Here is a 26,734-nt window from a genome sequence, read left to right on the forward strand (position 1 = left end):
TTATTAAATAGCACCTACCTATAACTGTCCCACATGCAGTAGAGATTGCCACTCCAGCATCGGTCTACACAGCCACAGCAGGAAGTGCAGTGCCCAGCAGTGACTACATTTCTGGTGCAGCCATCGTCTCTCGAGATGGAAGGAGGCGGATGATAACAAGAAATAATGCAGACTGACATCCCCGCACTCTTGATTCTAAAATCAATGCTTCATTTCTTTCTGCCTCCCAGACCAAAGAGGCCATCCAGTTCTTGCATGAGCTGGGAACAGTGCAGTACTTTGACAACGACTTCCTGAGGAATATTGTGGTCATCGACCCCCAGTGGATCGTCGACGTCATGTCCTGTGTGGTCTCCGTGAAGAACTCCCCCATCCAGGTCAGTCACAGATGGCTTACACGTAGGTTCCAGGGAAGGACAACAGTCTTTCTTTCATTCTTGGGCTGCAAGTGTCATGCTCACTCATATGTACATACTGGTATGCTGCCATGTAGGCAGCTGTACTCCATTTGAAGGGGTGTGCTCTTGTTTCCATGATCCACCCATGCTAACATGGGTTACAGGATCTTTAACATGTGTATGATCTTCTGCATGCTTGGATTACAGGATCTTTAACATGTGGATGATCTTCTGCATGCTTGGGTTACAGGATCTTTAACATGTGGATGATCTTCTGCATGCTTGGGTTACAGGATCTTTAACATGTGGATGATCTTCTGCATGCTTGGGTTACAGGATCTTTAACATGTGGATGATCTTCTGCATGCTTGGGTTACAGGATCTTTAACATGTGTATCTGATCTTCTGCATGCTTGGGTTACAGGATCTTTAAAATGTGTATGATCTTCTGCATGCTTGGATTACAGGATCTTTAACATGTGTATGATCTTCTGCATGCTTGGATTATTACAGGATCTTTAACATGTGGATGATCTTCTGCATGCTTGGGTTACAGGATCTTTAACATGTGGATGATCTTCTGCATGCTTGGGTTACAGGATCTTTAACATGTCTATCTGATCTTCAGCATGCATATGCACACAAAGGAGGTTCAGGCACTGGCAGGTCTGCACTTACCTGGCAAATTGGGAAAAAAATGTTGACCCTCAACCTATGTGGTACACCCAAACCAGGGATCAAACTCAGGACATTAAGGCAAAGTTCCAGTGCTCTGAGCTTTGGGCCACAGCACCATCAGTAAATGGTATAATTTCATATTCATTGTTCTTTTCCTCATTACCTTGCAGTGCTAAAAGTGGTGCTGTAAGGACATTATGACTGTGTTAGCTTTTTGAAAAATGATTCTTTTTTTTTTCAAGTATATGCATGAAGGCAGATTTGTTGACTCTTCAACCCCTAGGGTGCCAGTAGGACCAGATAACTCATCAGTGCAGCCATGTACGCTTCACTGCCACAGTGATGAGATAACTGGGCACTGGAACATTCCCACTTTTCCCTAGTTTGTATTGAGTTTGTTGATTAAAACGCTGGTAGCTTTAGCTTGGGGAATCTTTCTATAGTCTGTTGATAACTAGAAACCCCATCTACTCATGAGGTAGTCCTTTCTTTGAACAATATGGTTTAGTTAGTGGCTGTCTTTTGACCCACTCGTCGCATTCTCAGCTAAATGGCGACACGCAGCTCACGCTGTGTGGTTAAGGTGCACCAAAACAAGCAAAACTGCTTTCTTTAGCTGATGCTCAGAAAGAATTAAAGGTCAACTTGAAGAAGACAGCGATGAAGCTTTATCCTTGACCTAAAAGACTATCCCATCGTAGAGAAGAGTGGTGACCAAGTGTTGATGTTTCTACATTAAAAGCGAGAGATCTGAGGGTGTAAGATTGAACCCCACTCTCGCCAGTATTTTCTTATCCTCCACTAGACCTTGAGTGGTGATCTGAACACTGTTCGTTCGGGTAAGGTGATCAGTGGAGGTTCTGTGCGGCATGTACTTAGCTCATGTAAAATAGCCCACAACAACAGGAGAGTTGTCCCTGACAAGAACTGTAGAAATATCCAAACCAGTATACATGTGTGTCTGTGAATGTACATAAAACTTGACAGCTTGACGCAGGAAACAAATGATAAACAACTAAATGCAGCAGTCAGGTTGCAGCTTGTTGTGCAAATAACTCTGTATTTGTTGTAAAGCAGTCAGGTTGCAGCTTGTTATGCAAATAACTCTGTATTTGTTGTAAAGCAGTCAGTTTGCAGCTTGTTATGCAAATGACTCTGTATTTGTTGTAAATCAGTCAGGTTGCAGCTTGTTGTGCAAATAACTCTGTTGTAAATCAGCTGAATTTGTTGTAAAGCAGTCAGAGTTTGGTCTGACTGAAGACAGGGGCAGTCAAAGACAGGTGTTAAGTATTGGTGATCATCTTGACATTCACTTCACTTGACTCCGGACAGGAGCACAAAGGACGTCTGCTGCACCGGTTCATCCCTGACATCTGGTCCACCTACCGCAAAGACCTGCACCAGTGGCTGCTGCAGCTGACGGAGGAGTTCGACCTGACCTTCCCGCTGCCCAAGGACAACATCAACATTGTGCCCTGCCTGCTGCCTCAAGAAGAGCCATCAGAGGTAGGTCTTGTAGCTGTGTGTGACAGAACAGCACAGGTAGGTCCTGTAGCTGTGTGTGACAGAACAGCACAGGTAGGTCCTGTAGCTGTGTGTGACAGAACAGCACAGGTAGGTCCTGTAGCTGTGTGTGACAGAACAGCACAGGTAGGTCCTGTAGCCGTGTGTGACAGAACAGCACAGGTAGGTCCTGTAGCCGTGTGTGACAGAACAGCACAGGTAGGTCCTGTAGCTGTGTGTGACAGAACAGCACAGGTAGGTCCTGTAGCTGTGTGTAGACAGAACAGCACAGGTAGGTCCTGTAGCTGTGTGTGACAGAACAGCACAGGTAGGTCCTGTAGCTGTGTGTGACAGTCAGCTGTGTTCCACTGTGACCTTCACAACAGCACAGGTAGGTCCTGTAGCTGTGTGTAAACAGAACAGCACAGGTAGGTCCTGTAGCTGTGTGTGACAGTCAGGTGTGTTCCACTGTGAGCTTCAGAACAGTACAGGTAGGTCCTGTAGCTGTGTGTGACAGAACAGCACAGGTAGGTCCTATAGCTGTGTGTGACAGTCAGGTGTGTTCCACTGTGAGCTTCACAACAGCACAGGTAGGTCCTATAGCTGTGTGTAAACAGAACAGCACAGGTAGGTCCTGTAGCTGTGTGTGACAGTCAGGTGTGTTCCACTGTGACCTTCAGAACAGCACAGGTAGGTCCTGTAGCTGTGTGTGACAGTCAGGTGTGTTCCACTGTGACCTTCAGAACAGCACAGGTAGGTCCTGTAGCTGTGTGTGACAGAACAGCACAGGTAGGTCCTGTAGCTGTGTGTGACAGAACAGCACAGGTAGGTCCTGTAGCTGTGTGTGACAGAACAGCACAGGTAGGTCCTATAGCTGTGTGTGACAGAACAGCACAGGTAGGTCCTGTAGCTGTGTGTGACAGAACAGTACAGGTAGGTCCTGTAGCTGTGTGTGACAGAACAGCACAGGTAGGTCCTGTAGCTGTGTGTGACAGAACAGCACAGGTAGGTCCTATAGCTGTGTGTGACAGAACAGCACAGGTAGGTCCTGTAGCTGTGTGACAGTCAGTTGTGTTCCACTGTGACCTTCACAACAGCACATGAGGCACCTGCTCTCCCAATGTCTGGAGAAGAATTTGATTATAGTGGACAGTGTCTTGCCCTGGTTACATCCCAATGTCTGGAGAAGAATTTGATTATAGTGGACAGTGTCTTGCCCTGGTTATATCCCAACGTCTGGGGAAGAATTTGATTATAGTGGACAGTGTCTTGCCCTGGTTATATCCCAACGTCTGGGGAAGAATTTGTTTATAGTGGACAGTGTCTTGCCCTGGTTACATCCCAATGTCTGGAGAAGAATTTGATTATAGTGGACAGTGTCTTGCCCTGGTTACATCCCAATGTCTGGAGAAGAATTTGATTATAGTGGAAAGTGTCTTTCCCTGGTTATATCCCAATGTCTGGGGAAGAATTTGTTTATAGTGGACAGTGTCTTGCCCTGGTTACATCGCAATGTCTGGAGAAGAATTTATTTATAGTGGACAGTGTCTTGCCCTGGTTACATCCCAATGTCTGGAGAAGAATTTGATTATAGTGGACAGTGTCTTGCCCTGGTTATATCCCAACGTCTGGGGAAGAATTTGTTTATAGTGGACAGTGTCTTGCCCTGGTTACATCCCAATGTCTGGAGAAGAATTTGTTTATAGTGGACAGTGTCTTGCCCTGGTTACATCCCAATGTCTGGAGAAGAATTTGATTATAGTGGACAGTGTCTGGCCCTAGTTATATCCCAATGTCTGGAGAAGAATTTGATTATAGTGGACAGTGTCTTGCCCTGGTTACATCCCTACTCTTTCAGCCAAGAGGTCTTTAGGATGGTTGGTGTTTAGACAGTCCCTAAAGGCCAGCTAGCCTCCAAGACTGCAGCACTTAGAGTCTGTGCAATTTTGCCTCCCAGTTTGGTAGAGATAGTCCTTCGCAAAAGATAAGCTTAAAATGAATTTCCCATTGCAGTGGAGAAACCATTGATGATACAGTTACACATAAATGAGTACATTCACATGAATGTGTTTTTCAAGGAGGGTTTGTTCTGGGTTTTTTGTTTTTATTTGTGCAATAATTGGTTATATTTTTGCAGTGATCTGCTTTTGTGATGTGCAGTTGGTGTGGCCTTCAATAGAAGGGAAGAAAAACTTCAGGGAAACCAAAATGGTGTACAAGTTTGCCTATCTGCCGGCTGGACTCTTCAACCGAGCTCAGGTTGGTGTGCCTTCTTTGGAGATAGCTGGCCCATTCATGTAGATTTGTCAGAAAAGATGAATCAAATATCAGTGACTCCCTGAACGTGACAGCCCGTGTTGAGTTATATAGTTTCTGACTTCAGCTCAAACCCCTTGAATCTGCATTTTTCTTTTATTGACATTCATTACCACTTGTTTCTCTGGCTGCATTGAGGACTTCACTTTTATCAAGTCCATTCAGTCATTTTCTTGACTTTCAATATTTATTTCAAATATTCATCTTTGATTCTCTTTCCACCCACTCCCCCCAACACCTCACTATTCACCCCCTTCTACCCACTCCCCCCAACACCTCACTATTCACCCCCTTCTACCCACTCCCCCCCCACACCTCACTATTCACCCCCTTCTACCCACTCCCCCCCACACCTCACTATTCACCCCCTTCTACCCACTCCCCCCCACACCTCACTATTCACCCCCTTCTGCCCACTCCCCCCACCTCACTATTCACCCCCTTCTACCCACTCCCCCCAACACCTCACTATTCACCCCCTTCTACCCACTCCCCCCCACACCTCACTATTCACCCCCTTCTACCCACTCCCCCCCACACCTCACTATTCACCCCCTTCTACCCACTCCCCCCCACACCTCACTATTCACCCCCTTCTACCCACTCCCCCCCCACCTCACTATTCACCCCCTTCTGCCCACTCCCCCCCACCTCACTATTCACCCCCTTCTACCCACTCCCCCCGCACCTCACTATTCACCCCCTTCTACCCACTCCCCCCCACACCTCACTATTCACCCCCTTCTGCCCACTCCCCCCCACCTCACTATTCACCCCCTTCTACCCACTCCCCCCGCACCTCACTATTCACCCCCTTCTACCCACTCCCCCCACACCTCACTATTCACCCCCTTCTACCCACTCCCCCCCCACACCTCACTATTCACCCCCTTCTACCCACTTCCCCCCCACACACCTCACTATTCACCCCCTTCTACCCACTCCCCCCCCCCACCTCACTATTCACCCCCTTCTACCCACTCCCCCCCCACACCTCACTATTCACCCCCTTCTACCCACTCCCCCCCACACCTCACTATTCACCCCCTTCTACCCACTCCCCCCCCCACACCTCACTATTCACCCCCTTCTACACACTTCCCCCCACACACCTCACTATTCACCCCCTTCTACCCACTCCCCCCCCCCACACCTCACTATTCACCCCCTTCTACCCACTCCCCCCCACACCTCACTATTCACCCCCTTCTACCCACTCCCCCCCACACCTCACTATTCACCCCCTTCTACCCACTCCCCCCCACCTCACTATTCACCCCCTTCTACCCACTCCCCCCACCTCACCATTCACCCCCTTCTACCCACTCCCCCCACACCTCACTATTCACCCCCTTCTACCCACTCCCCCCCACACCTCACTATTCACCCCCTTCTACCCACTCCCCCCCACACCTCACTATTCACCCCCTTCTACCCACTCCCCCCCACACCTCACTATTCACCCCCTTCTACCCACTCCCCCCCCCACCTCACTATTCACCCCCTTCTACCCACTCCCCCCCACACCTCACTATTCACCCCCTTCTGCCCACTCCCCCCCCACACCTCACTATTCACCCCCTTCTACCCACTCCCCCCACACTTCACTATTCACCCCCTTCTACCCACTCCCCCCCACACCTCACTATTCAACCCCTTCCACCCACTCCCCCCCCACCTCACTATTCACCCCCTTCTACCCACTCCCCCCCACACCTCACTATTCACCCCCTTCTGCCCACTCCCCCCCCACACCTCACTATTCAACCCCTTCTGCCCACTCCCCCCCACACCTCACTATTCACCCCCTTCTGCCCACTCCCCCCACACTTCACTATTCACCCCCTTCTACCCACTCCCCCCCCCACCTCACTATTCACCCCCTTCTACCCACTTCCCCCCACACCTCACTATTCACCCCCTTCTACCCACTCCCCCCCACACCTCACTATTCACCCCCTTCTACCCACTCCCCCCTACACTTCACTATTCACCCCCTTCTACCCACTGCCCCCCCCACCTCACCATTCACCCCCTTCTACCCACTCCCCCCCACCTCACCATTCACCCCCTTCCTCTCCTACCTTTTTGAACCACAGCATTCAAATGTGAAGATGAATACTTAAACAAAATGTCTATAATCACCATTATATGTGACGGGACATTAAGCATGATTCTACTGCATTCTTCTACTCATTTTTTTTCCATGTGTGTGTGTGTGTGTGTTTTTTGTGTGTGTGTGTTCTTGTGCACTTTAAGTCTAGCTAATATGTTACTGTAAAGCACTTTGAGAAGTTTAAAAACACTAAATAATTGCATAATTATATTACAGATGATGTCATGGAAATGTCTGTTTGTCTGTACAGGTGCGGCTGTTCCAGTTTTCTGACGGCAAACTCATCTGGAAGAGAGGGTCCCTCCTGAAGAAGAACAAACACATGGCCATCATCAGACAGATCAGGTGAGGTGGTGGGTAGAAGGTAACGGAAAGATGGTGTGATAGGAACTTGAAGGGGTGGGGGCAGGGGGCGTGACCCCCTCGACTGTTGCTGAAGAATATGCTAGTCAGTGAAGGGCTGTCATCTCACTACAGAGATCAGTCAGAGCTTACAGGTCAGGGTGTCAGTGAAGGGCTGTCACCTCACTACAGAGATCAGTCAGAGCTTACAGGTCAGGGTGTCAGTGAAGGGCTGTCATCTCACTACAGAGATCAGACAGAGCTTACAGGTCAGGGTGTCAGTGAAGGGCTGTCACCTCACTGAGATCAGACAGAGCTTACAGGTCAGGATGTCAGTGAAGGGCTGTCACCTCACTGAGATCAGACAGAGCTTACAGGTCAGGGTGTCAGTGAAGGGCTATCACCTCACTGAGATCAGACAGAGCTTACAGGTCAGGATGTCAGTGATCAGTGAAGGGCTGTCACCTCACTACTGAGATAAGACAGAGCTTACAGGTCAGGATGTCAGTGAAGGGCTGTCGCCTCACTGAGATCAGACAGAGCTTACAGGTCAGGATGTCAGTGAAGGGCTGTTGCTTCACTACTGAGATCAGACAGAGCTTACAGGTCAGGATGTCAGTGAAGGGCTATCACCTCACTGAGATCAGACAGAGCTTACAGGTCAGGATGTCAGTGAAGGGCTGTCTCCTCACTACTGAGATCAGACATGGCTTACAGGTCAGGATGTCAGTGAAGGGCTGTCACCTCACTACTGAGATCAGACATGGCTTACAGGTCAGGATGTCAGTGAAGGGCTGTCACCTCACTGAGATCAGACATGGCTTACAGGTCAGGATGTCAGTGAAGGGCTGTCACCTCACTGAGATCAGACATGGCTTACAGGTCAGGATGTCAGTGATCAGTGAAGGGCTGTCACCTCACTGAGATCAGACAGAGCTTACAGGTCAAGATGTCAGTGAAGGGCTGTCACCTCACTGAGATCAGACATGGCTTACAGGTCAGGATGTCAGTGAAGGGCTGTGGACTCTTCATACACTATCACTTGTATTTTCCATGATTGTTGTATGTGGACTCTTCATACACTGTCACTTGTATTTTCCATGATTGTTGTATGTGGACTCTTCATACACTGTGACTTGTATTTTCCATGATTGTTGTATGTGGACTCTTCATACACTGTCACTTGTATTTTCCATGATTGTTGTATGTGGACTCTTCATACACTGTCACTTGTATTTTCCATGGTTGTTGTATGTGGACTCTTCATACACTGTGACTTGTATTTTTCATGATTGTTGTATGTGGACTCTTCATACACTGTGACTTGTATTTTCCATGATTGTTGTATGTGGACTCTTCATACACTGTGACTTGTATTTTTCATGATTGTTGTATGTGGACTCTTCATACACTGTCACTTGTATTTTCCATGATTGTTGTATGTGGACTCTTCATACACTGTCACTTGTATTTTCCATGATTGTTGTATGTGGACTCTTCATACACTGTGACTTGTATTTTCCATGATTGTTGTATGTGGACTCTTCATACACTGTGACTTGTATTTTCCATGATTGTTGTATGTGGACTCTTCATACACTGTGACTTGTATTTTCCATGATTGTTGTATGTGGACTCTTCATACACTGTGGCAGCGACTGTGAGCTGCTGGTCAAAGTTCAAGGCCCCCGCCCCGAGAACATTGTCTTCCTGGTGCACGAGGTCATCGAGAGTCTGATCGAAGAATCTTTCCATGGGGTACAGTATGACTTCCTGCTGCCCTGCCCAGACTGCATCACTAAAGAGGTGAGGCTGTGTGTGTGTGTGTGTGTGTGTGTGTGTGTGTGCGCGCGTGCGCGCGCGCGCACACACATGTGTGTGTACAAATCATGTGTATACACATTGTCTGTGTCACCAAAGAGGTGAGTGTGTGTGTGTGTGTGTGTGTGTGTGTGTGCGTGTGTGTGTGTGTGTGTGCACGCGCACATGTGTGTGTGTGTGTGTGTACAGATCATGTGTATACACATTGTCTGTGTCACCAAAGAGGTGATTGTGTGTGTGTGTGTGTGTGTGTGTGTGTGCGTGTGTGTGTGTGTGTGTGCACGCGCACATGTGTGTGTGTGTGTGTGTGTACAGATCATGTGTATACACATTGTCTGTGTCACCAAAGAGGTGATTGTGTGTGTGTGTGTGTGTGTGTGTGTGTACAGATCATGTGTTTACACATTGTCTGTGTCCCGAAAGAGGTGAGTTTGTGTGTGTACAGATTCTGTTTATACATATTGTCTGTGTCACAAAAGAGGTGAGTGTAGGAATACAGACTATGTGTGTTATGTAATATGATCTGCTAAGATAGCCTCTATATGTGTGTTATGTTATATAATCTCCTAAGATGGCCTCTATATGTGTGTTATGTAATATCAACTGCTAAGATAGCCTTTATATGTGTTATGTAATATGATCTGCTAAGACAGCCTTAATATGTGTGTTATGTTATGTTTATATGATCTGCAAAGAAAGCCTTAATATGTGTGTTATGTTTATATAATCTGCAAAGATAGCCTTAATATGTGTGTTATGTTATGTTTATATGATCTGCAAAGATAGCCTTAATATGTGTGTTATGTTTATATGATCTGCAAAGATAGCCTTAATATGTGTGTTATGTTATGTTTATATGATCTGCAAAGATAGCCTTAATATGTGTGTTATGTTATGTTTATATGATCTGCAAAGATAGCCTTAATATGTGTGTTATGTTATGTTTATATGATCTGCAAAGATAGCCTTAATATGTGTGTTATGTTTATATGATCTGCGAAGATAGCCTTAATATGTGTGTTATGTTATGTTTATATGATCTGCAAAGATAGCCTTAATATGTGTGTTATGTTTATATGATCTGCAAAGATAGCCTTAATATGTGTGTTATGTTATGTTTATATAATCTGCAAAGATAGCCTTAATATGTGTGTTATGTTTATATGATCTGCAAAGATAGCCTTAATATGTGTGTTATGTTATGTTTATATGATCTGCAAAGATAGCCTTAATATGTGTGTTATGTTATGTTTATATGATCTGCAAAGATAGCCTTAATATGTGTGTTATGTTTATATGTTCTGCAAAGATAGCCTTAATATGTGTGTTATGTTATGTTTATATGATCTGCAAAGATAGCCTTAATATGTGTATTATGTTATGTTATGTTTATATGATCTGCAAAGATAGCCTTAATATGTGTATTATGTTATGTTATGTTTATATGATCTGCAAAGATAGCCTTAATATGTGTATTATGTTATGTTATGTTTATATGATCTGCAAAGATAGCCTTAATATGTGTATTATGTTATGTTTATATGATCTGCAAAGATAACCTTAATATGTGTATTATGTTATGTTTATATGATCTGCAAAGATAGCCTTAATATGTGTGTTATGTTATGTTTATATGATCTGCAAAGATAGCCTTAATATGTGTGTTATGTTATGTTTATATGATCTGCAAAGATAGCCTTAATATGTGTGTTATGTTATGTTTATATGATCTGCAAAGATAGCCTCGATGTGACAAAGAACTACAGAAGTGACTTCCTTTCAGTGAGCAGTCAAATGAGGAGCCAGTGACTTTAGCTCTGGGTTTGGAAAAACAATTCCTATAAAGCGTGCAGGTTTGAAAACAATATAACATATAAACAGTTTGTCATTGCAGAGTGAAGGTGTGTAGTTTGTCATTGCAGAGTGCAGGTGTGTAGTTTGTCATTGCAGAGTGCAGGTGTGTAGTTTTTCATTGCAGAGTGCAGGTGTGTAGTTTGTCATTGCAGAGTGAAGGTGTGTAGTTTGTCATTGCAGAGTGCAGGTGTGTAGTTTGTCATTGCAGAGTGAAGGTGTGTAGTTTGTCATTGCAGAGTGCAGGTGTGTAGTTTGTCATTGCAGAGTGAAGGTGTGTAGTTTGTCATTGCAGAGTGAAGGTGTGTAGTTTGTCATTGCAGAGTGCAGGTGTGTAGTTTGTCATTGCAGAGTGCAGGTGTGTAGTTTGTCATTGCAGAGTGCAGGTGTGTAGTTTGTCATTGCAGAGTGAAGGTGTGTAGTTTGTCATTGCAGAGTGCAGGTGTGTAGTTTGTCATTGCAGAGTGAAGGTGTGTAGTTTGTCATTGCAGAGTGAAGGTGTGTAGGTGCTTTCAGATTATGTCTCCTTTGTCATTGCAGAGTGCAGGTGTGTAGTTTGTCATTGCAGAGTGAAGGTGTGTAGTTTGTCATTGCAGAGTGAAGGTGTGTAGTTTGTCATTGCAGAGTGCAGGTGTGTAGTTTGTCATTGCAGAGTGAAGGTGTGTAGTTTGTCATTGCAGAGTGCAGGTGTGTAGTTTGTCATTGCAGAGTGAAGGTGTGTAGTTTGTCATTGCAGAGTGCAGGTGTGTAGTTTGTCATTGCAGAGTGAAGGTGTATAGTTTGTCATTGCAGAGTGCAGGTGTGTAGTTTGTCATTGCAGAGTGCAGGTGTGTAGTTTGTCATTGCAGAGTGCAGGTGTGTAGTTTGTCATTGCAGAGTGAAGGTGTGTAGTTTGTCATTGCAGAGTGCAGGTGTGTAGTTTGTCATTGCAGAGTGCAGGTGTGTAGTTTGTCATTGCAGAGTGAAGGTGTGTAGTTTGTCATTGCAGAGTGCAGGTGTGTAGTTTGTCATTGCAGAGTGCAGGTGTGTAGTTTGTCATTGCAGAGTGAAGGTGTATAGTTTGTCATTGCAGAGTGAAGGTGTGTAGTTTGTCATTGCAGAGTGAAGGTGTGTAGGTGCTTTCAGATTATGTCTCCTTTGTCATTGCAGAGTGCAGGTGTGTAGTTTGTCATTGCAGAGTGAAGGTGTGTAGTTTGTCATTGCAGAGTGCAGGTGTGTAGTTTGTCATTGCAGAGTGAAGGTGTATAGTTTGTCATTGCAGAGTGCAGGTGTGTAGTTTGTCATTGCAGAGTGAAGGTGTGTAGTTTGTCATTGCAGAGTGAAGGTGTGTAGTTTGTCATTGCAGAGTGCAGGTGTGTAGTTTGTCATTGCAGAGTGCAGGTGTGTAGTTTGTCATTGCAGAGTGAAGGTGTATAGTTTGTCATTGCAGAGTGAAGGTGTGTAGTTTGTCATTGCAGAGTGAAGGTGTGTAGGTGCTTTCAGATTATGTCTCCTTTGTCATTGCAGAGTGCAGGTGTGTAGTTTGTCATTGCAGAGTGAAGGTGTGTAGTTTGTCATTGCAGAGTGAAGGTGTGTAGTTTGTCATTGCAGAGTGCAGGTGTGTAGTTTGTCATTGCAGAGTGCAGGTGTGTAGGTGTGCAGAGTGAAGGTGTGCAGGTGCTTTCAGATGATGTCCCAAAGGAGATGAGTTCCAGACTGTCAGAAGGGAGGTGTGTGTGAGTGCAGTAACTGTAAAGATTGCTTGTGGTGCCGATGGTTTGCGCACATCATGTGAATAGATTATATCAAACTTTGTATGTACATATTTTTTGTGCACACATGTTTTGAAGGGTCACTGGTGAACATTGTTGATGTCCACAGGGCACGTTGGAACCCTGCCTGTTTGAAGGGTCACTGGTGAACATTGTTGATGTCCACAGGGCGCGTTGGAACCCTGTCTGTTTGAAGGGTCACTGGTGAACATTGTTGATGTCCACAGGGCATGTTGGAACCCTGCCTGTTTGAAGGGTCACTAATGAACATTGTTGATGTCCACAGGGCACGTTGGAACCCAGTCTGTTTGAAGGGTCACTAATGAACATTGTTGATGTCCACAGGGCACGTTGGAACCCTGCCTGTTTGAAGGGTCACTGGTGAACATTGTTGATGTCCACAGGGCACGTTGGAACCCTGCCTGTTTGAAGGGTCACTGGTGAAGATTGTTGATGTCCACAGGGCACGTTGGAACCCAGTCTGTTTGAAGGGTCACTGGTGAACATTGTTGATGTCCACAGGGCATGTTGGAACCCAGTCTGTTTGAAGGGTCACTGGTGAACATTGTTGATGTCCACAGGGCACGTTGGAACCCTGCCTGTTTGAAGGGTCACTGGTGAAGATTGTTGATGTCCACAGGGCATGTTGGAACCCTGCCTGTTTGAAGGGTCACTAATGAACATTGTTGATGTCCACAGGGCACGTTGGAACCCAGTCTGTTTGAAGGGTCACTAATGAACATTGTTGATGTCCACAGGGCACGTTGGAACCCTGCCTGTTTGAAGGGTCACTGGTGAACATTGTTGATGTCCACAGGGCACGTTGGAACCCTGCCTGTTTGAAGGGTCACTGGTGAACATTGTTGATGTCCACAGGGCACGTTGGAACCCTGCCTGTTTGAAGGGTCACTGGTGAAGATTGTTGATGTCCACAGGGCACGTTGGAACCCAGTCTGTTTGAAGGGTCACTGGTGAAGATTGTTGATGTCCACAGGGCACGTTGGAACCCAGTCTGTTTGAAGGGTCACTGGTGAACATTGTTGATGTCCACAGGGCACGTTGGAACCCTGCCTGTTTGAAGGGTCACTGGTGAACATTGTTGATGTCCACAGGGCACGTTGGAACCCTGCCTGTTTGAAGGGTCACTGGTGAAGAAGGCCAGGGATCATCGTGCTCCCTTCCTGCAGTGCCGCAAGTACTTCCATACCATCTCCATGGCCCAGCTTCAGGGTCAGTCACTGGTCATCTGCGTTTGTGTGTGTGTTTGTGTGTGTGTGTGTGTGTGTGTGTGTGTGTGTGCGTGCGTGTGTGTGTGTGTGTGTGTGTGTGTGTGTGTATGTATGTGTGTATGTGTGTGTGTGTGTGTGTGTGTGAATCAGACTTAGAATCACATTTATTTGTCATGAAAACCATGAATTAATGTCTATAGATACAACAACTAATCAGAAAGCCAACAAAGTGAGTATTGGATGCACAGTTTATGATGTGACACATACTTTAAAACTTTTAGATATGAATTGAATAAGTCAATGTAACTTAAGGATAACACAGGTTGTAACTCATGCAAACAGGAAAGTCAATAATTGATCCCAATATTGACAAATGTAGTTTCAGTCTGAGTCAACATAAAGGTGAATTATGAATTCCAGGATCATAGTCTTCCACGTGGGTCAGTTATTAAATCATTATAGAAATGAAAGGAACCTTCTACCTGACGTATGTTCATGTACTATATGTTCATGTACACCACAGATATATCCAGCTAACTACAATATGTTCATGTATACCACAGATATATCCAGCTAACTACAATATGTTCATGTACACCACAGATATATCCAGCTAACTACAATATGTTCATGTACACCACAGATATATCCAGCTAACTACAATATGTTCATGTACACCACAGATATATCCAGCTAACTACAATATGTTCATGTATACTACAGATATATCCAGCTAACTACAATATGTTCATGTACTCCACAGATATATCCAGCTAACTACAATATGTTCATGTACACCATAGATATATCCAGCTAACTACATGTTCATGTATACTGCAGATATATCCAGCTAACTACAATATGTTCATGTACACCACAGATATATCCAGCTAACTACAATATGTTCATGTATACTACAGATATATCCAGCTAACTACAATATGTTCATGCATACCACAGATATATCCAGCTAACTACAATATGTTCATGTACACCACAGATATATCCAGCTAACTACAATATGTTCATGTATACTACAGATATATCCAGCTAACTACAATATGTTCATGCATACCACAGATATATCCAGCTAACTACAATATGTTCATGTGCAGATATATCCAGCTAACTACTAAACGTCCCTTTTTGCTGATTGAACCAAACTCACATATCATAGGACAAATCAGCAAAGACGCATACCATGACATTTATCATCATCACATTTTCATTATAACCATTTATAGCATTGTTCTTTGTGCGTAACTGTAGTGCCACTCCAGCATTATCTCAAACCTTCATGCCCCATCTACATCATCATCATCATTGTCATCACCGTCATCACCATCATCGTCATCACCGTCATCACCATCATCATTGTCATAACCATCATCATTGTCATCACCGTCACCATTGTCATCACCGTCATCACTGTCATCATTGTCATCATCTTCATCACCATCATCATTGTCATCACCATCATCATTGTCATCACCGTCATCACTATCATCACCGTCATCACCATCATCACTATCATCACCATCATCACCATCATCATTGTCATCACCATCATCATTGTCATCACCATCATCACCGTCATCATTGTCATCACCATCATCACCATCATCATTGTCATCACCATCATCATTACCATCATCATTGTCATCACCATCATCATTGTCATCACCGTCATCACTATCATCACCGTCATCACCATCATCACTATCATCACCATCATCATTATCATCATTGTCATCACCATCATCATTGTCATCACCATCATCACCGTCATCACCATCATCACCGTCATCACCATCATCACTGTCATCACCATCATCATCGTCATCATTGTCATCACCATCATCACTGTCATCACCATCATCATTGTCATCACCGTCATCACCATCATCATTGTCATAACCATCATCATTGTCATCACCGTCACCATTGTCATCACCGTCATCACTGTCATCATTGTCATCATCTTCATCACCATCATCATTGTCATCACCATCATCATTGTCATCACCGTCATCACTATCATCACCGTCATCACCATCATCACTGTCATCACCGTCATCATTGTCATCACCATCATCATTGTCATCACCATCATCACCGTCATCATTGTCATCACCATCATCACCATCATCATTGTCATCACCATCATCATTACCATCATCATTGTCATCACCATCATCATTGTCATCACCGTCATCACTATCATCACTATCATCACCATCATCATTATCATCACCGTCATCACCATCATCATTGTCATCACCATCATCACCGTCATCACCATCATCACTATCATCACCATCATCATTATCATCATTGTCATCACCATCATCATTGTCATCACCATCATCACCGTCATCACCATCATCAACACCAGCATCATTCTCATTTTAAGTTTAATTTTTATTTTTTTAATTTATTTAAAGCAAACGTGGTGTTGCATTTACAGTTAAGTCTGCATGTTTTAAAAACTCTTTAGAACTGAAACTGAAACCTTGTACAGCGGTAATGCATACCCATCATCACCTCAAACCTTGACCTTTCTCCGTCATCATTGTCATTACCATCATCATTGTAGTCACCATCAATATCATCACCATCATCGTTGTCATTACCATCACTGTCATCATTGTCATCACCATCATTGTCATCACTGACATAACCATTATCATTGTCATCTCTGTTGTGATATCACCATCATCACTGTCATCATTGTCATCACCATCACTGTCATCACTGTCATCATTGTCATCACCATCACTGTCATCACTGTCATCACCATCACTGTCATCACTGTCATCATTGTCATCACCATCACTGTCATCATTGTCATCACTGTCATCACCATCATCAATGTCATCACTGTCATCAGTGTCATCACCGTCACTGTCATCACCGCCATAACTGTCATCACCATCACCATCATCACCATCATCAGTGTCATCACCGTCACTGTCATCACCACCATAACTGTCATCACCATCATCATCATCACCAACAGTCATCACCATCATCACCGTCATCAGTGTCATCACCGTCACTGTCATCACTGCCATAACTGTCATCACCATCATCACTGTCATCACCATAACTGTCATCACTGTCATCACCATCACTGTCATCACCGTCATCACCATCATGACTGTCATCACTATCATCACTGTCATCACCATAACTGTCATCACCATCATCACCATCACTGTCATCACCATCATCACCATCACTGTCATCACCATCATCACTGTCATCACCATAACTGTCATCACTGTCATCACCATCATGACTGTCATCATCATCATCACTGTCATAACCATAACTGTCATCACCATCATCATTGTCATCACCATCATCACTGTCATCACCATCATGTCATCACCATCACCATCACTGTCATCACCATCATCATTGCCATCACCACCATCATTGTCATCACCACCATCACCATCACTGTCATCACCACCTTCATCAGTGTCATCACCATCATCACCATCACTGTCATCACCACCTTCATCATTGTCATCACCATCATCACTGTCATCACCATTGCCACCATCACTGTCATGACCACCATCATCACTGTCATGACCACCACCATCACTGTCATGACCACCATCATCACTGTCATCACCATGATTATCGTTATGTTTGTCCAGAGGTGATGCCGGCAGACAGTGCCTCTGACTTTGATGCCCACCTCCAGCACAGCATCATGTCGCTGCAGCAGCTGAACTCGGACATGGCCAAGGACGTGGCCATTCTCTACAGTGCCTGGGACATCCCTGCCAACAATGAGAATGACAAGGTTCACCCTGCCTGGGTGAAGGAGGACCTGGAGAAACAAGGAGAGATAGATGGATACACAGTGTGAGCACAGCTTTCACTCTTGTAGTTGATACTTGTATGATAGGTGCAGTAGTTGAGTGGTTAAAGCATTGGACTTTCAATCTGAGGGTCCTGGGTTCGAATCTCGGTAATGGCACTTGGTGGGTAAAGGGTGGAGATTTTTCCGATCTCCTAGGTCAGTGTATATGACCTGCTTGTGTCTGAACCCCCTTCATGGGTATACGCACGCAGAAGATCAAATGCGCACATTAAAGATCCTGTAATCCATGTCAGTGTTTAGTGGGTTATGGAAACAAAAACATACCCAGCATGCACACCCCTGAAAACAGAGTATGGTTGCTTACATGGTGGGGTACAAATGGTCATGCACATAAAAGCCTACTTGTATACAAATTAGTGAATGTGGGTGTTGCAGCCTGTGAAGAAAGAAGAAGAGACTTGTATTGTGCCTATTGATCAGAGACCAAACTCTGAGTGCTTTTCACAGAGTTGTTTTCACAACAGGTTGCCCACCTGGGTAGAGCTGAAAGACAACTGCCTTTTGGCGTTCATCGTTTGTTTCCTGTGTTATTCAGTCAGGCTCCAGTCACATGCATGCACCTGCATGTATATCAGAGTTGGTTATACTGCAAAATTTGGACAGGGACAACTCTTGTTGCCATGGGTTCTTTTAAATGTGCTAAGTGCATGCTGCACACAAGACCTCACTTTATGGTCTCATCTGAAAGACTAGCTTCCAGACCACAGGTCAAGGTCTTGTGAAGGGGGAGAAAATTCTGGCCAGTGTGGGATTCCATCCCATGTCCTCACTGACCAGTGTGGGATTCAATCCCATGTCCTCACTGACCAGTGTGATTCCATCCCATGTCCTCACTGACCAGTGTGGGATTCAATCCCATGTCCTCACTGACCAGTGTGGGATTCCATCCCATGTCCTCACTGACCAGTGTGGGATTCAATCCCATGTCCTCACTGACCAGTGTGGGATTCAATCCCATGTCCTCACTGACCAGTGTGGGATTCCATCCCATGTCCTCACTGACCAGTGTGGGATTCAATCCCATGTCCTCACTGACCAGTGTGATTCCATCCCATGTCCTCACTGACCAGTGTGGGATTCAATCCCATGTCCTCACTGACCAGTGTGGGATTCAATCCCATGTCCTCACTGACCAGTGTGGGATTCAATCCCATGTCCTCACTGACCAGTGTGATTCCATCTCATGTCCTCACTGACCAGTGTGATTCCATCTCATGTCCTCACTGACCAGTGTGGGTTTCAATCCCATGTCCTCACTGACCAGTGTGATTCCATCTCATGTCCTCACTGACCAGTGTGAGTTTCAATCCCATGTCCTCACTGACCAGTGTGGGTTTCAATCCTATGTCTTCACATTTCAGATGAAGAGCCCCAATCAGGGCCCTACTGTTAACAACCATTTCAGATGAAGAGCCCCAATCAGGGCCCTACTGTTAACAACCATTTCAGATGAAGAGCCCCAATCAGGGCCATACTGTTAACCATTTCAGATGAAGAGCCCCAATCAGGGCCCTACTGTTAACAACCATTTCAGATGAAGAGCCCCAATCAGGGCCCTACTGTTAACAACCATTTCAGATGAAGAGCCCCAATTAGGGCCCTACTGTTAACAACCATTTCAGATGAAGAGCCCCAATCAGGGCCCTACTGTTAACAACCATTTCAGATGGAGAGCCCCAATTAGGCCCCTACTGTTGACAACCATTTCAGATGAAGAGTCCCAATTAGGCCCCTACTGTTGACAATCATTTCAGATGAAGAGCCCCAATGAGGGCCCTACTGTTAACAACAGTTTCAGATGAAGAGCCCCAATTAGGGCCCTACTGTTAACAACCATTTCAGATGGAGAGCCCCAATTAGGGCCCTACTGTTAACAACCATTTCAGATGAAGAGCCCCAATCAGGGCCCTACTGTTAACAACAGTTTCAGATGAAGAGCCCCAATTAGGGCCCTACTGTTAACAACCATTTCAGATGAAGAGCCCCAAACAGGGCCCTACTGTTAACAACCATTTCAGATGGAGAGCCCCAATTAGGCCCCTACTGTTAACAACCATTTCAGATGAAGAGCCCCAATTAGGGCCCTACTGTTAACAACCATTTCAGATGAAGAGCCCCAAACAGGGCCATACTGTTAACCATTTCAGATGAAGAGCCCCAATTAGGGCCATACTGTTAACAACCATTTCAGATGAAGAGCCCCAATTAGGGCCCTACTGTTAACAACCATTTCAGATGAAGAGCCCCAATCAGGGCCCTACTGTTAACAACCATTTCAGATGAAGAGCCCCAATCAGGGCCCTACTGTTAACAACCATTTCAGATGAAGAGCCCCAAACAGGGCCCTACTGTTAACAACCATTTCAGATGAAGAGTCCCAATTAGGGCCCTACTGTTAACAACCATTTCAGATGAAGAGCCCCAAACAGGGCCATACTGTTAACCATTTCAGATGAAGAGCCCCAAACAGGGCCATACTGTTAACCATTTCAGATGAAGAGCCCCAAACAGGGCCATACTGTTAACCATTTCAGATGAAGAGTCCCAATTAGGCCCCTACTGTTAACAACCATTTCAGATGAAGAGCCCCAATTAGGGCCGTACTGTTAACAACCATTTCAGATGAAGAGCCCCAATCAGGGCCCTACTGTTAACAACCATTTCAGATGAAGAGCCCCAATTAGGGCCATACTGTTAACAACCATTTCAGATGAAGAGCCCCAATTAGGGCCCTACTGTTAACAACCATTTCAGATGAAGAGCCCCAATTAGGGCCGTACTGTTAACAACCATTTCAGATGAAGAGCCCCAATCAGGGCCCTACTGTTAACAACCATTTCAGATGAAGAGCCCCAATTAGGGCTTTGAATTTTTTTTTTTTTTTTTTTAATAAACATTTTTATTCAAGTTTAACATTTAATGAATGCATATATACATACAGGCGGACATACAAAAATTGTATTTGTAATTATCAATAATATTATTTGTTATTATACATTATTTAAACTATAAAGCAGGAAAACAACAACACAACATTGTTTTTATACAAAAAAAAAAACACAAATAAAGTCATATGCACTGCATAAAATGTAAAAAAAAAAAAAAGAACAACGTTACATTCGTGGTTTTCATTCCTCCTCCTCCTCGTTGCCTTCGATCATTTTTATGTATGGGTACCATTTTCTAGAAAATGCTATGGACATCATTTCCATCGAGTGTATATATTTTTCGGTTTTGTATATGTTTCTTAGGTCTGTAAGGAAGTACTTTATACATGGTTTTATTTTATTTATTCTGCATTTATAGATAAAATGTTTCGCCACTAGAATGATATAGTCAAATATTTCATCTGTTTTTGTATTATCATCATTTCCAAATAATACTAACTCTATATTCAACTTTACATTTGCACAATTTTCACACTTTTCGTTCAAGACATTTTCTAAGTCAGGGCTTTGAATTTTTGGAGTGGCACCTTATTTCCATAATGACGTTATGAGTTTAGTTTCAGTTTCAGTAGCTCAAGGAGGCGTCACTGCGTTCGGACAAATCCGTATACGCTACACCACATCTGCCATGCAAAAAAAGGCTTCAACGCAGATTCGAACCGTGGACGTTCGGGTCAAGAATGAGTGGTTTTAAGCACTTGGCTAATGCAGGTTCTGCTTATATTATCTTAACTGACCTTTTCACTCTCCACTGTGACCAGTAAATGCAGTGTGTGTGGCTGTGTTCGCAAGCAGGAGAGTTATTTTCGTGGTGACTGGTTCACATGAACAGCACATATCAACAATGGCGTCTGACCCAGTTTCATCTGTCATAAGGCAGACAACAGAATAAGAAGAAGGGGCACTACCATGGCTATATATTGTTCTGAATTAAGCTGTTTCAAACTCCTTGTGCTTTCCCAGATTCATGCAAATTTCAAACAAAAACTATGGATACTTTAATCATCTCACTGTATGTTGGCATAAGAAGGGGGGAAGTTTAATGTTTTGTCCCAACTGACTTGTTATGTTACTGATCAGTTTGGAAATTTTCAGTTCATTCATTCTAACAATTGTTTTGGGGGGATTTTATTTCTTACCAAAAGAAATGGGTCATTGGGGAAAGTCAGGGGAGCTAACTGGCAGTGCTAAGTGGGTGAAAAGAAAAGAAAAAATCCAGCCAAGCCCTGCTTTTGTTATTTCATGTTTAAATGAACAACTTGTTGTCTAGCTGTAAACTCTTTTGCTTGATTTTTCATAAATGTTATTATGCCTAATGCTTTTTTTTTTTTTTGTAATTTTTTCAGTTATTCGAAATCACACCAATTTGCTTTGGTTCTGTTGAGGTGTTTCAGTAGGTTGTCTTTGTTGATTTCCTGTTGCTTTGGTTCTGTTGAGGTGTTTCAGTACGTTTGTCTTTGTTGAGTTTACTGTTGCTTTGGTTCTGTTGAGGTGTTTCAGTAGGTTTGTCTTTGTTGATTTCCTGTTGCTTTGGTTCTGTTGAGGTGTTTCAGTAGTTTGTCTTTGTTGATTTCCTGTTGCTTTGGTTCTGTTGAGATGTTTCAGTAGGTTTGTCTTTGTTGAGTTTACTGTTGCTTTGGTTCTGTTGAGATGTTTCAGTAGGTTTGTCTTTGTTGAGTTTACTGTTGCTTTGGTTCTGTTGAGGTGTTTCAGTAGGTTTGTGTTTGTTGAGTTTACTGTTGCTTTGGTTCTGTTGAGGTGTTTCAGTAGGTTTGTCTTTGTTGATTTCCTGTTGCTTTGGTTCTGTTGAGGTGTTTCAGTAGGTTTGTCTTTGTTGAGTTTACTGTTGCTTTGGTTCTGTTGAGGTGTTTCAGTAGGTTTGTCTTTGTTGAGTTTACTGTTGCTTTGGTTCTGTTGAGGTGTTTCAGTAGGTTTGTCTTTGTTGATTTCCTGTTGCTTTGGTTCTGTTGAGATGTTTCAGTAGTTTGTCTTTGTTGATTTCCTGTTGCTTTGGTTCTGTTGAGATGTTTCAGTAGTTTGTCTTTGTTGAGTTTACTGTTGCTTTGGTTCTGTTGAGGTGTTTCAGTAGGTTTGTCTTTGTTGATTTCCTGTTGCTTTGGTTCTGTTGAGGTGTTTCAGTAGTTTGTCTTTGTTGAGTTTACTGTTGCTTTGGTTCTGTTGAGGTGTTTCAGTAGTTTCTCTTTGTTGAGTTTACTGTTGCTTTGGTTCTGTTGAGGTGTTTCAGTAGGTTTGTCTTTGTTGATTTCCTGTTGCTTTGGTTCTGTTGAGGTGTTTCAGTAGGTTTGTCTTTGTTGAGTTTACTGTTGCTTTGGTTCTGTTGAGGTGTTTCAGTAGGTTTGTCTTTGTTGATTTCCTGTTGCTTTGGTTCTGTTGAGGTGTTTCAGTAGGTTTGTCTTTGTTGATTTCCTGTTGCTTTGGTTCTGTTGAGATGTTTCAGTAGTTTGTCTTTGTTGATTTCCTGTTGCTTTGGTTCTGTTGAGATGTTTCAGTAGTTTGTCTTTGTTGAGTTTACTGTTGCTTTGGTTCTGTTGAGGTGTTTCAGTAGGTTTGTCTTTGTTGATTTCCTGTTGCTTTGGTTCTGTTGAGATGTTTCAGTAGTTTGTCTTTGTTGATTTCCTGTTGCTTTGGTTCTGTTGAGATGTTTCAGTAGTTTGTCTTTGTTGAGTTTACTGTTGCTTTGGTTCTGTTGAGGTGTTTCAGTAGGTTTGTCTTTGTTGATTTCCTGTTGCTTTGGTTCTGTTGAGATGTTTCAGTAGGTTGTCTTTGTTGATTTCCTGTTGCTTTGGTTCTGTTGAGATGTTTCAGTAGTTTGTCTTTGTTGATTTCCTGTTGCTTTGGTTCTGTTGAGGTGTTTCAGTAGGTTTGTCTTTGTTGATTTCCTGTTGCTTTGGTTCTGTTGAGGTGTTTCAGTAGGTTTGTCTTTGTTGATTTCCTGTTGCTTTGGTTCTGTTGAGATGTTTCAGTAGTTTGTCTTTGTTGAGTTTACTGTTGCTTTGGTTCTGTTGAGGTGTTTCAGTACGTTTGTCTTTGTTGATTTCCTGTTGCTTTGGTTCTGTTGAGATGTTTCAGTAGTTTGTCTTTGTTGAGTTTACTGTTGCTTTGGTTCTGTTGAGGTGTTTCAGTAGTTTGTCTTTGTTGAGTTTACTGTTGCTTTGGTTCTGTTGAGATGTTTCAGTAGTTTGTCTTTGTTGAGTTTACTGTTGCTTTGGTTCTGTTGAGGTGTTTCAGTAGGTTTGTCTTTGTTGAGTTTACTGTTGCTTTGGTTCTGTTGAGATGTTTCAGTAGTTTGTCTTTGTTGAGTTTACTGTTGCTTTGGTTCTGTTGAGATGTTTCAGTAGGTTTGTCTTTGTTGAGTTTACTGTTGCTTTGGTTCTGTTGAGGTGTTTCAGTAGGTTTGTCTTTGTTGAGTTTACTGTTGCTTTGGTTCTGTTGAGATGTTTCAGTAGGTTTGTCTTTGTTGATTTCCTGTTGCTTTGGTTCTGTTGAGATGTTTCAGTAGGTTGTCTTTGTTGATTTCCTGTTGCTTTGGTTCTGTTGAGATGTTTCAGTAGGTTTGTCTTTGTTGAGTTTACTGTTGCTTTGGTTCTGTTGAGATGTTTCAGTAGTTTGTCTTTGTTGATTTCCTGTTGCTTTGGTTCTGTTGAGGTGTTTCAGTAGGTTGTCTTTGTTGATTTCCTGTTGCTTTGGTTCTGTTGAGATGTTTCAGTAGGTTGTCTTTGTTGATTTCCTGTTGCTTTGGTTCTGTTGAGATGTTTCAGTACGTTTGTCTTTGTTGAGTTTACTGTTGCTTTGGTTCTGTTGAGGTGTTTCAGTAGGTTTGTGTTTGTTGAGTTTACTGTTGCTTTGGTTCTGTTGAGGTGTTTCAGTAGGTTTGTCTTTGTTGAGTTTACTGTTGCTTTGGTTCTGTTGAGGTGTTTCAGTAGTTTGTCTTTGTTGATTTCCTGTTGCTTTTGTGCATCTTTTAGGGGGTGTTTTTTGTTTGTTTGTTTGTTTTTTGTTTTTGTTTTTTTTTTGGTTTTTTTTAGATAACTTTAATGATGGGTTGTTGATGTGTGTGTGTGTGTGTGTGTGTGTGTGTGTGTTCACCAGGTAGCTTGTGTTTTTTTGTTCTGTTTTCACTTTGAAGATGGGTTGTGTTGTTTAACTATGGCAGTGAGATGTTTATGTATTGTTTGTGTTACCTTGGCAATGAGATGTTTATGTATTGTTTGTGTTACCTTGGCAGTGAGATGTTTATGTATTGTTTGTGTTACCTTGGCAATGTGGTGTTTATGTATTGTTTGTGTTACCTTGGCAATGAGATGTTTATGTATTGTTTGTGTTACCTTGGCAATGAGATGTTTATGTATTGTTTGTGTTACCTTGGCAATGAGATGTTTATGTATTGTTTGTGTTACCTTGGCAATGAGATGTTTATGTATTGTTTGTGTTACCTTGGCAATGAGATGTTTATGTATTGTTTGTGTTACCTTGGCAATGTGGTGTTTGTGTGATGTTTGTGTTACCTTGGCAATGTGGTGTTTGTGTGATGTTTGTGTTACCTTGGCAATGTGGTGTTTGTGTAATGTTTGTGTTACTTTGGCAATGTGGTGTTTGTGTGGTGTTTATGTTACCTTGGTAGTGTGGTATTTATGTGATGTTTGTGTCACCTTGGCAATGTGGTGTTTGTGTGATGTTTGTGTTACCTTGGGAATGTGGTGTTAGTGTGATGTTTGTTTCCTTGGCAATGTGGTGTTAGTGTGATGTTTGTGTTACCTTGGCAATGTGGTGTTTGTGTGATGTTTGTGTTACCTTGGCAATGTGGTGTTTGTGTGATGTTTGTGTTACCTTAGCAATGTGGTGTTTGTGTGATGTTTGTGTTACCTTAGCAATGTGGTGTTTGTGTGATCTTTGTGTTACCTTGGCAATGTGGTGTTTGTGTCATGTTTGTTACCTAGGGATTGTGGTGTTAGTGTAATGTTTGTTACCTTGGCAATGTGGTGTTTGTGTGATGTTTGTGTTACCTTGGCAATGTGATGTTTATGTGATGTTTGTGTTACATTGGCAATGTGGTGTTTGTGTCATGTTTGTTACCTAGGCAATGTGGTGTTACTGTCATGTTTGTTACCTTGGCAATCTGGTGTTTGTGTTACCTTGGCGATTTGGTATTTATGTGATGTTTGTGTTACCTGGGCAATGTAGTGTTTGTGTGATGTTTATGTTATCTTGGCAATGTAGTGTTTATGTTACTTTGGCAATGTGGTGTTTATGTGGTGTTTGTGTTACCTTGGCAATGTGGTGTTAGTGTGATGTATGTGTTTCCTTGGCAGTATGGTGTTTGTCTGATGTTTGTTACCGAGGCAATGTGGTGTTTGTGTGACGTTTGTTTCCTAGGCAATGTGGTGTTTTTTGCAATGTTTGTGTTACCTTGACAATGTGGTGTTTGTGTGATGTTGTTGTTACCTTGGTAATGTGGTGTTTGTGTGATATTTGTTTTACTTTGGCAATGTGGTGTTTGTGTGATGTTTGTTACCTTGGCAATGTGGTGTTTGTGTGATATTTGTTTTACTTTGGCAATGTGGTGTTTGTGTGATGTTTGTTACCTTGGCAGTGTGGTGTTTGTGTTACTTTGGCAATGTGGTGTTTGTTTTACTTTGGCAATGTGGTGTTTGTGTGATGTTTGTTACCTTGGCAATGTGGTGTTTGTGTGATATTTGTTACCTTGGCAATGTGGTGTTTGTGTGATGTTTGTTACCTTGGCAATGTGGTGTTTGTGTGATATTTGTTACCTTGGCAATGTGGTGTTTGTGTGATATTTGTTACCTTGGCAATGTGGTGTTTGTGTGATGTTTGTTACCTTGGCAATGTGGTGTTTGTGTG

General features: G+C 43.3%; 1 protein-coding gene across 7 annotated transcripts in view; it reads left to right on the forward strand.

The window, feature by feature from the left end:
- Positions 1-26,734, forward strand: part of LOC143283637 (uncharacterized) — a 393,825-nt gene that overhangs the window by 315,700 nt on the left and 51,391 nt on the right. For all 7 annotated transcript variants that reach the window (XR_013055424.1, XR_013055425.1, XR_013055423.1 and 4 more), the window contains 7 exons: positions 231-377; positions 2,409-2,582; positions 4,740-4,838; positions 7,262-7,356; positions 9,009-9,159; positions 13,889-14,006; positions 17,677-17,887. Coding sequence is in view for 4 of the 7 variants with exons in the window: in XM_076589820.1 (XP_076445935.1) it covers positions 231-377; positions 2,409-2,582; positions 4,740-4,838; positions 7,262-7,356; positions 9,009-9,159; positions 13,889-14,006; positions 17,677-17,887 (995 nt within the window). In the remaining 3 variants the exon portion in view is untranslated. The remainder of the gene's footprint in view (positions 1-230; positions 378-2,408; positions 2,583-4,739; positions 4,839-7,261; positions 7,357-9,008; positions 9,160-13,888; positions 14,007-17,676; positions 17,888-26,734) is intronic.

Source organism: Babylonia areolata, chromosome 7 (assembly GCF_041734735.1).
Source record: "Babylonia areolata isolate BAREFJ2019XMU chromosome 7, ASM4173473v1, whole genome shotgun sequence".
Lineage (NCBI taxonomy): Eukaryota > Metazoa > Mollusca > Gastropoda > Neogastropoda > Buccinidae > Babylonia > Babylonia areolata.